We start from the raw sequence: 11,816 nt of genomic DNA, 5'->3' as shown, positions 1-11,816 counted from the left end.
TTACAATTAAAACAGATCAAAATGCTAAATCTGAGCCCATATATTCAAAAAAACAGACAAGGAACATAGATGCATAGCTCCATTGACACAACAACTTTTGCGTTTATAATTTCTTTTTAGTTAGACAATTAAATCTTTACACATTTGAACACTGATATGTACTTTTTCAGACTTTTGTAAGTTTTTTTTCCTTCAGGAAAGAGACACAAGTAGTGTTTTCTAAAAGCTTTAGCTTTGTATAACTTCAGTTTCTTTCTGACTCAGTATGAATAAAGTGTATACAACACAGTCTGTGCCAGAGAGCTAAAGCTTAAAGCTGCTTGATTCCAGTTTCATATTACTTGTTATAGACAGAAGGCACAGACTAAACAAAGGCACCATACTGAAAAGGGTATTTCACCCTTTTGTGAGTCTGATTTTCTGTTTGTTCTTTCTGCAACTCTTAGATATTTGAGTCCTGAGCTTCTCTCTGCTTTGTAAATAAAAGCAAAACTTTCACTGTAATGCATCTCACTTTAAATTTTAAATCTACATGATGTCACTGAGCATCACTCAACAAAACACAAAGACCAAAGTAAAACTCTCACACTAAATCTTCAAAGTTGTGTGTGTGTGTGTGTGTGTGTGTGTGTGTGTTTGTGTGTGTGTGTGTGTGTGTGTGTGTGTGTGTGTGTGTGTGTGTGTGTGTGTGTGTGTGTGCATTCACCGCTGACTCTTCAAAGTTCTTCAGTAAAGTGCCACTTTGTTTCCTAACACCCTACTTACACTACAATTAAAAAATACTTCCAACACTTTGGAAAACGAACTTGCTTTCATTTAGAGATCGAGATGAAAACTGCTGTTAATGATGTGACGATCTGTGCGTTAAAGTAAAGAGCTTGAGTCACAATATGGTTAGCCTAGCTTAGCATAAAGACTGAAAACAGTGGGAACATCCTCTGTGTCAAAGGTTAAAAAAAATGCACTTAACAACACTGCACATTTGTTTAATCCACTGGTTCCCAACCTGGGGATCCTGGCCCCCATTAGGGGTTGCCGAAGCTTCAAAGGGGGTCACAAGGCCTTCATTTATTTCTGTGAAGAGAACTGAATGAAATAGGTATTTTTTGAAGTTATTATTATTATCATTATTTTAGATATTAATTGAAACAAATCTCACAGGATAAGGGCACTGTGAAGACCTGAACACAAGCTGTATTCACAGAGCCTTCACTCTCTGCTGTAAAGTGTCGTCCTGCATGAGAAAAGTACACCGTTAAAATGGTCAAGCATCACAGAGAAGAAAACACTGAATCAGTCAAAAAAGAAGCTTATTATGTATGTATGATTGTTGGAAACTGAAAAGAACACATAATAACGATAGAATTGTGTAAAACCATCAGGAAAACTCATCTCTGATGCTACAAAATTGTTCAAAATTCATAGTTCAAAGTGCTCATTTTACACAAACTTCCTGAAGTTACTGCATTCACTACTTGAGTTAACAGTACAGCTTATCAGTTGGTGTGTACTGTTACTGTTATGAATAGAATATAATATAAAATATCACTTAGTCACAGGGGTCGTCAGTTTACTCAATGATAGAAAACGTCTCTTTTAAGGAAAAAGGGTGGGAACCACTGTCCATAAACAAACAAAAAGGTAAAAACAACTTATGGTGGACATCCATTTACTTAGTTCTTATGTGCCAAGTCTCCAGCTACCTGCTACATATGGCACAGACTTTTCTGTACAAACACAACGGTGCTAAACCTGGCAACCTGTAGGTGATGGCCAAGTGTCACTTGTTTTTACATTTCTCTTTGTGTACAAATTTAAACCATTAGAAAGAGTGTATAATTTGTGACTTTTAGACTTGTTGGTAGCCCTATTTTTATAAGTATTTTTGAAAGTTGGACCAAGCCATTCTAGCTGCTTTCCCCTGCCCCCGGTCTTCATGCTAAGCTAGGCTAACTGCCTCACGGCTCCAGCACCATACTTTAGGAACAGATGTGAGGTGTTATCTGTTATCTTTTTTCTGTATGATGAACACTACCATTATTACCAAATTGTTCTACCACAAACCAAAGGTTTTACTACCAAACAGCACACCATTGACAACGTCTTCCAAATATCCAAAATAACACAATTAATAGGAGAAAACACCACTCTGCTCCAGGCAGTGGGATTTTTCTGTATTTCAGCCTTGCTAATTATTTTTGTATGTATTATTGCACTTATACCACAGATACTTAACAGAGGCAAAAAGAAGCATTGTTCAAATCATCTTTAAATTTTTAAAATTAACTTGTATCCAGTTAGCCAACATTGTAAATTTGCCCAGACATTTTTTTCCATTTCAAACCTAGAGATGTTCACATTCCTGCTCCTCACTCCTTCACAACCACCTCTGCTTTTTCCAAGAGACTTAACCACTGAAAGAACAGGTTTGACTTGTGAGTTTATCCAACCGGTGAAACCAGAAAAAAACGCACATCAGCCGCTCTCTTTGAAGAAGAAAAAGTGCGCCGTGAACTGTGGAGCGCTCCGCGGCGTCTCAAAAGAAGAAGTAGTACATGAGGAAACAGAAGAGCAGGAAAGCCAGGATCCAGTTGACTGAGTGGATGTAGACGATGACCAGGCCGATGTCAAAGAGCCAGCCGCGCATGTCAGTGAAGTCTAAAGCGTCCAGTGTGAAACCCCCGTGGACCAAGTGCCAGCGTCTCCCTCCCATGGCTGCCTGTCTCTGCTCTCCTGAAGTTAAGACAGAGAATCTGTATTTAACACCATTTATTATCCACATCCATTTTCACCCCAAAAAGCCACTGAACGTATATTCTGTAGTGTTTAAGCAACAGATTCCCCACAAAATTCCAGAAACAAGTTCTTATAAATGTCCTGATGGCTGAATATTATGGCATCAAAGAGCTGACAATATTAAACTGATCATTAAAAAATACTTTCCCCATTTAACTTTCTTTAACAATGATTGAAAACCAGCATATAAATCAAATTCAGAAACACAGTTTGCAGTTTAATTTTCCAGAAGAGCCAGATGGGTTTTTCTTCATGTAAGTTTCATAAATATTTTTGTACTCTTTTCTTTTTCAATTTCTAGTAATTATTAAAAAGTGTACTGTTAATATCAGCCAATATATTGATCTCCTAATATCAGTATCTGCCCCCAAGAAACAGTATCGGTCAGGCACTATTTCCCAGTTAAGGCTGCACATTGTCTGCCAATCTAGTCCACTGCAGGGTTCCAACTTTTCATTTTAGCAATAATTTGATAATAATTAATAATCAATAATTTTCAAAAACTAAAATTTCAGTTTCTTAATTTTAATATTGGTATTCCCATTCTTCCACAGACTGTGAGGCTAAATAACCTACCTAAGAAATATTTTTTTCAGCAAAACTTGCTGTTATTTTTCTTCTACGTTCACAATGTGATAATGTTTATCTTACTGGATTTGTGTGACTGCTGTTTTGGTGTCTGTAAAGCTGTTTGCAGGACTTAACAGTCAGCCGCTGTAAAGATAAAGTCTATTATTGGTGATAAGTGTCTGCTTTCTAGTACACAAGGTCATGGCACAACATGAGTGCAGGGTGAAGAAGAGTTCAGGGGGTGAAAATGAGGTCAGTCGTACACAGACATTTCCAGATTTTCTTCACATTTAATGGTAAACTGAGCCACGTCTTCTCAGAGACACCATCCTGGTTACTCTCAACAATCCAGAGACTCCACTTTGAATAAAAATGCTTTTTCGGCAAAAGAAAAAATAAGTTACTATTACAAACAGTGTCTCACCCCAGAAGGTACGGAAGCGTTTGCGACAGCTGGGCAGAGGCCATTTTGCACATGAAGCGTTCTGGAAGGTCTGCTTGCGGGCGTAGTAAACTTTCGGGAAGAAGGTCTTGGCTGTTTGGTTGAGCTCTGAGGAGGAATGAGAACAGCACCTGCAGTCACCGTTTGAATCGGTTTATTGAAGGGAATATGGCATCGTTCCCCAGCGCTTTATAATAATGTCACAAAGTGCTTTACAAACAACAGTCCCTCAAGGAAGCTGCCATGTTGCGTTCACAACAATTAACACAAATGAATCGCTGTGAATTCTGCACAATGCTTTTTTTTTACAACTTTTCTGCAAATTAGATCAATCATCATGGTTTCCAGCAAGTTCCACCGACCGTAGCGGCCCTCTGGGCATCATGGAACTGGCTCAATGTTTTATTGTTTACCGTTTTTTCATTCATTAAATTTTTTCATTTTGTCACAGTGACTAGAAAAAAAAACACAAGGTCTGTGCTTGCTGTTTTACCAGTTTGAGCTCCAAAAGGATTTTGCTTCTTTGTGATGCACTTCTTCATTTATAGGAATAAAACAGTATAAATAAAAACACATATCAAAGATTTCCAAAAGATTTCACGAAGAGAAAAGTTTGAAGACGAGATTTAATAGAAACTACAGAGCTGTTTAACGGTCAAAGGCAGGGCTGTGACTAATGATTAACCTGATGATTATTTGTTTATCATCCACTATCTATACCCACTTTATGTGGGCCAGGGTGGTATGGGACTTACAGTCTGGACAAAGAGGAGGTGTAAATAAACAGATGATTCAGAGTTCAGCATGGTTTTGGCCTTAGGTAGGACAACTAATCATCGAAATTTCAGCTTCAATTGTGACAAACCACAATTTCATAGAGTCCAAGGTGACGTCTTCAAATTGCAAATTGTTTCTCCAGAAACCAAAAGATATTCGATTTACAATGATTAAAACAGAGAATAACAGCAAATCTTCAGATTAGAGAGGCTGGAACCAGCCAATGTTTGGCATTTTTGATTATGATAATCACCTTAAGAATTGGAACCAATCATGGCCTACCAAAAAAAAAAAAAACACTCTAGTTACAAGTTTTTGGGGAACATTTATTCTCTAAGGATTTGTGTGTTTGAAATATATGTAATTTATGAAAAGTTTTGGTTTGCTTTCAAGTTTTTCATTTCTAAACTTGCTCAGTGCCAGAAAACACTCAGACAAGAACTCACGACTTCAAATACTGCTCAGCACTGATAAACTTTCTTTTTTTTTTTTTTTTTTTTAATAAAAACATTAAATAATATTGCTATCAGACATGTCATAACATTCCCACTCTGTAGCCTTTCTAAATCAAAGCTAAGCAAGAATTACGGTTTAAAAATGTGCATTCAGATTAGCATTAAGAGAACTCTGAGCAACTTTAAAAAATAAAATGGCTGCTCACTACGACTCAACTAAAATCAAATAGCCCTCAAAGTCCAGTTTGTAAGAATGAGTGTAATATAATCAAAATTGTTACTATAGTGTCTTTTATAATATCAATTAACACTAGAATGAGGTAGAAGAGGGACAGTATTTGTGTAGGACGCTCACCTTTGTGGAGGTTGGTGTGTGAGATGAGGGTGCGGCAGAGGGGGCAGGGCGTGTAGTTCGGTCGGTTCTTGGCGAGTGTGCGGAGACACGGCTCGCAGAAGACGTGGCCGCAGGGCTGACAGCTGTACGGGCTAAAGTAGACGTCGAGGCACACGGCGCAGGTGAGGCCCTCTCTGTCCTCCTCTTCACTGTCCAACAGTGAACCGCTCACACTCTCGGCCTGGAACAAAATCAGTACAAGTTTTGTACTTTTCATTATTAATTTCAAGGATGGGTTTGCTTGTTTAAGCTTTAAGTCTGTTTGTTGTTTAAATTATTCAGTTTTAGTTTGCTTTTTACTTTTTTCAGTACTAGTTTTAGTTTTTTTTTTATTATAACATAGATGGTACTTGTTCAGGGCAAGATTTAGCATATAGGGTATAGGGTGAGGGTTAGGTGCTCTGTGTACGTCCGCGGTGTCAGCGTGAACTCTGCTCCCTCACCTGCTCCTGCTCCAGCTGACTGTGCAGCCATCGCTCTCTCTTCCTCTGTTTCCTCCGCAGACCCTTCAGGCGGTTCTTCTCTCTTTTGCTCAGCCTGTTTGAGGCCGGCGAGGCCGTGAAGGCTTGGGGCTGAGAGTCACACACACACAGACACAGACATCAATCCCAGTCATTGATTCAACAGCTCAACCAACAGAATCCATGAAGATTAATGTTCGTTAACTAGTATGAGGGGTTAAAAGTATAAATGCGCTTCCAGTGACTTAACATGCTTAACTTAACATATTTCCTTGATCTCAGATGACAAAGTGTGGTCATTTATAATTTATTACAGTAGATATATTACAGAGTTCTCCTTTAAACTAGGTAGTCTTTCGCTAAACTCAAGTTTATCATTCTGGCAACAGATTCGTTACCAGAGATTTCTAAAATACTCACGATTGCATTCTGTATAACAAAGCTGGTTGATTCTTTCTGGCGCAGGGGCATGAGAAAAACTTGATTGGTTGATTGGACCATAGCACCTGACCAAACTTACTCTACTAAATACTTTTTAAGTGTATATTTCTCAACGTTATTGCAAAAGAGGGACAGTGTTCACTACATGCTGGGGTTTTATGAATCTGCTTAAACACAGAGTGATAAGAGGAAAAGAGAGAGACTAGAGGATATTAACACCCAAATTCCAGATTGTTCTTATCCTCTTTTGGCTAAAATTGATAAATAAATAGAACAAAATAATATAATGTATCATATTAAAATAATAATTGTCTACAGCCATAATTAATGCAGGTTACTTTTAACTTCCTGTAAATACCAGCACTTCCTCGTCCTGCTCAGCTACACTGTCAGAGATGGATCTCCCTCTGAGGAACAGGGCTGATTCAGAGACCTCCTCGTCGACTGCCGTGGTCTCTGGAGAGGACTCGACGTCCTCCATGGGCTGCAGCAGCTGTTGATGCGGAGGTGACCGTGTCCTTCCAGAAACAAATGAATCGCAGGCTACAGCGTTGACAGAGGCTTCGCCATCGGCAATAAACTGCTGACTCGCGGGATGAGACACAGGTGACTGCGTGGACTCATCCGTCCTCGCCCTCGTCATCTCAACAGTGGACTTGTCCATAAGGCCCGCGGGGCAAAAACAAGAGGACCTGATGGAGGCGTCGTCCTCCAAACTGCACCGTCTCCTGTGAGAGATGCAGTACAGAGGGCTGAAAGAGAAAGACGGGGTGTTTTCACTGTCGGCCAGCGAGTGAGAGGCCTCTGCAGGGCTGCTGTGAGACATGACGGCAGCGCAGTTGAGCTGTAAACTCTCCAGTGCTGTCCTGTTAAATTCAGGCCTGTGCTCTTGGTTGTGAGAGCCGTCCGTCAGCAGGCCAGCATGCTCCTTCCTCGGCCTCGTCCTCCTAGGCTGGACGATGAGGACGTAGTGTTTGTGGTCACGGTCAACACGGCTTTTGTTGAGGTGGACGGTGGCGTCCCGGCCACAGGGACACTCGCTGCGGTTAATGAAGTTGAAGCCACCCAAACGAGCCGCGCAGTTCTGGCAGTGGAGTTTTCCTACAGTCCACTGGGCCTACACAGAAACCACAGATACATTAATCATAAACAAATCTAAAAATTGACTGGTTCTCTTAAATCTATGATCAAATAAAAGACTGGAAAATTTGGCTTGAAATAGTAAAAACGCACATATAATAAAACACTGAGTGGGTTTGACTAACTTCTCCTCAAGAGTCCCAGCATGGAAGATAAACAATGTGCTGCTTAAAACCTTAAAACAATATCAGTTTAAGTGTGTGCTGTATTTAGATTATTTTCCAACAGGTGACTGAAGCCACCATCGATGCTCTCTTTACAGCCACTAGACTTCTTTGACAAAACAGTGTTTCTTTTCCTTGCAGAACACGGGAGTTGATGGGCAGGTGCTGCTTCAATACCAGTTACTTTGTTTTAATGTGTGACTTTTGTGTTTTAAAACCAAGGCAGTGGTAGACCAGCAACTCTTGTGTTCTTCCAAGTAAAATTTTTCCCTGTTTTTCCCAGTTGTTAAGTTGGCTCAGACTCACAGAAGCAGATTAAGCTGGAGCAGAGAGGTTTTGTTGGTCAACTGACGTGGATTTTTTTAGGACTGGTTTGCAGAATTTTCTTAATAAATGTACGAGCGTGACCACACCCAATTCAAACCCAATATCAGGAAAGTGTACAAAAATCTAAACAATATTTCAAATTAGGACTGAATTTAATTTCTAATACTTTTAGATACATATTGTTATGTATGTAAGTGCCTACATTATATAGTCAGATGGCTTTAGTGTGGATTAATATTTCCTTGTCTACAAAATGTCAGATATTCTTAAAACTGCCCATCACACGACCAAGGTGACATCTTAAAATAGGTTGTCTCATCTTCTAAACCCTCTAAAACCCAGCAAATTCTCACATTTGAATAGTTTAAACCAGAAAATATGTCAATTTTGCTTGATGAATTACTTAAATGATAAATCAATTTATCAAAATTGCATTTGATTCATTAGCTGTGGGTCTACTAATTGATTAATTTATTTAATTGTTTCAGCAATAAAATGTATTTAATTTTATTGTGTTGTATAAAACTAGGGGAAATGTATTTGGATAGGCACCTGTCACTCACAGGCTGTGAAACTGCAGCTGCAAGATGTACAAGATATATATTTACAATGCTTGACGAAAAAAAATTATAAAAGATTTATATTCATTTACATTCATGAATCAAACTTGGCATAAACACTAAAATGTTATATGTGACATCTTTCATGACTATTAGATCATTTTAAAAGTGTAAAACTGTGTACAGCTTTATTTAAATCACCTAAAACACACATATAAACTAGTATATTTTATAAATTAGTTTACCATTTTAATTTAACCAAATCAAAAATGTGAAACTGTGTGATCAACGTATTCAAATCTACACAAGAAAAAATAAACTCAAATGAACTTTGTTTCAGTTTTCTTGCCTTACACTGATGACAGTGAAGGTAATCATTTAACGGAGCACTCACTTCCTCTCTAAGCTGACACACTCACCTGGTGAACTGAGGTCAGTATCCACTCTGGCAACGTGTCAACATTCACGTGCCAAATACTGCAAACAGCAGCTGAGCTTTCATCTGTGTTCTCAACCTGCTTCAACATAAGAGACAAATAATCAACCAGGACAGCCCTCATCAGACCCACTTTCTCTTTTTTATGACTGAGATACAAGCTGTTATCTTTTGAGTTTTCCAAACCCAAAGGAGCCTTAAAAATGTAATAGACTATTAGCTTTGATTAGTCCTGCAACTAATCAATTTTCATTATTACAATGTCTTGCTGTTTTGGGAGGTTATTAATTAATAATTTAATCTAAAATGTGAGAAAATAGTGAAAAACACCGACCACAATTCAATTACTAAATCCAGTTATGAAAACACAGTCAAGAATTTCTCACAAGCAAAGTATGTAGCTGCTTACTGGGAGGAGAAAAGACTGAACACATGCAAGAAATGAGAGTTTTCACCAGGAGATACACAAATACACAAAGTCTTCACCAACCATCGACAAAGATGCAGAGTCAAGGATGCCTTTCCGACACCTCCTGCAGCGGAGCATGGTTTCCTCTCTTCAGGCTCTTGAACACACAGATTTCAGTCCAGCTGTTTATGATGACGATGACAGTCAAAGTCACAGTCAAGACAAACAACTAAAAACACAGTTGCAGTTACATACACAAACATTCCTTTTCTTCTTTAAACTTCAGGTCAGATTTAGCTTGAACTTAGAGAGGATCAAAAATCTAACCTAACCTGACTTTTAAAAAGTGGAGTCTCAATATGACCAGATGTTGCTGCTGGGTGCATGTTGTGACCTTTTCTTCCCCATAAATCAATGTTATTGGTCACTGTTTCCATCTGTCGGTGGATTTTGCAAATATTTAACTGCTGATTGATGAAAGCCACATCACATGCAGGCCTAGTACTGTATGGTTTACTCTGGTTCTGTCTACTTTGCTAAGCAAAACTCTCTGCATTTAGTGTGAATGTAGCAAGACAATTCAGTAAACATATTAAATATAGACCTGTGTTGGATAGAATCTCAGGCTCAAGAGTTGGAAAACCTTTAACTTTTTAAATGTTTTAAAATAAGACTGGTATAAGAGAAGTTACTGCAGCGAGGTAACCTGATGCTGTATCTTATAGGATTACATGTATACTGATGTGGCCATATTTAGAGTGTTCCTCTGTTGGAATTCAGAGAAGAAAACATCCTGTTGTGTAAAATTAAAATACACTATATGGACAAATACAAATTGGAACACATTTATGTGGCAGAAAAAATAATTTTAATATTATTTTACGGTTTTATTTCACAATAGTGACTAAGTCAGTGTACCATAACCTGACTATTACATGGTAATTTACCAAAAAAAAAAATCAATAATTTGAAACAAAACATTAATTTTAAAATGACTTCAGTGATTTAACAATGATTTTATTGTTCATTCAGAGTCTGTGATCAGATCTGTGTCCATAGCAATGGTCTGTTTTTCATAATAAAGGTCTGTTAGACATGGCAGCGGTCTGCTATACAGAAATAACAGACCTTAGACTGCTGTAATTCACCAATCAGAGTTGAGTTTTTAACAAAACCATGTAATAATACAGAGCAACAACTTCCACGCTTCTGATTTCAGGCTTTCCACCAGATTTAGGAAGCTGGCCGCAAAGATTTGCTCCCATTCACACACAAGAGCATGTGAGGTCAGACACTGATGTTGGGAGACTCACAGCTGCCGTTTCAGTTCATCCTGAGGGTGTTGGATGGCGCCGAACTGAAGTCAGCTCGGAATCTGCAGGTCAGACAAGGTCCTCCACACCAAACTGGTATCATGCACGAAGGGTATGATCATGCTCAAGCTGCTTACCCGAGTTATAAGCACACTATTGTGTGCGATATTACTGTATAATGTGGCATAAGTGGCTCAAACCATGAAAACAGCCCCTGACCTAAAGTGTGTGAACAGGGGGGTCCAACGTCTGTGCAAATGTTTATTCCTGTGATCTAAAGCTCGTTGACCATCCAGTACTCAGATATGATGTGAAGATGAACTAGTTAGGTTCGGGTGTTGATTCAGTAGCAGGTTGAAACGACAGGAGCAGTTTCATTCTCTAGTTTTCTAGTTTTAGCATGCTCAGTACACATAGCTAACAATCACGGTGGCAGAGTAAAAACAAATGTGCTAACTTTATGCTAGCTCTGTGAACCACAACAACTCGCTCTGTTGTGGCATTTAAATAAAAAAATAACCTTCCTGAGATAATGACAGTCCCCGCATTCATATTTCTGTTACACATACTCGCCTACCTGACAGCTGAGGAGACTTTCTGAGTCGTGGCAACGATGAAAACCCGTGAGCAACAACAATAACAAGAGAAGTGAAGCAGCCTTTTGCTTTAAGCGAGGCTGTGACGTCGCGAAAACTGGGACGCTACGGCAAGTCTAATAGACCATAAATCCTACACCCTTTCACTGTAAAAGCTTCGGAAACAGTATTTTATGTACTTTATTGCTTTATTGGAGGCAAATAAGGTCACGTTACAGTGCTCCCGTTTAAGAATATAAATTAAATATTAGCATAAACAAATAACAGAGAACGGAAAATAAAAAACATCGAAAAATCCGTGCATTAAGCTATACCAAATAAATAATATAATCTATAACAAATAAGAGGTATGCAAAATATATATATACATTAGGCTGTATTACAATATATGACAATGTAAGTATATAAGTAACTTATTCTACAATAATACACACAATAAGACAGATGCTGTTTTGTTCTTACCATTTTTGAAAAACATAAATAATTAGTATATTAATAACAAGTATTTCTGATCTACTACATTTGAAAGACTTAT

At 38.4% G+C, this 11,816-nt stretch overlaps 1 protein-coding gene across 1 annotated transcript; it reads right to left on the bottom strand.

The window, feature by feature from the left end:
• Positions 1 to 2,460: 2,460 nt before the first annotated feature.
• rnf180b (ring finger protein 180b) lies at positions 2,461 to 9,869 on the bottom strand. The gene is made up of 6 exons (XM_084746289.1): positions 8,947 to 9,869; positions 6,695 to 7,453; positions 5,878 to 6,006; positions 5,396 to 5,615; positions 3,791 to 3,916; positions 2,461 to 2,733 (listed from the first exon to the last, which is right to left on the bottom strand). The coding sequence occupies exons 1-6, from the start codon at positions 9,085 to 9,087 to the stop codon at positions 2,537 to 2,539; spliced, it is 1,572 nt and encodes a 523-aa protein (XP_084602415.1). The 5' UTR covers positions 9,088 to 9,869; the 3' UTR covers positions 2,461 to 2,536.
• Positions 9,870 to 11,816: the final 1,947 nt, after the last annotated feature.

Source organism: Lutjanus erythropterus, chromosome 20, assembly GCF_056507025.1.
Source record: "Lutjanus erythropterus isolate fLutEry1 chromosome 20, fLutEry1.hap2, whole genome shotgun sequence".
Classification (NCBI taxonomy): domain Eukaryota; kingdom Metazoa; phylum Chordata; class Actinopteri; order Lutjaniformes; family Lutjanidae; genus Lutjanus; species Lutjanus erythropterus.
This window is presented reverse-complemented; position numbering and strand designations above follow the sequence as displayed.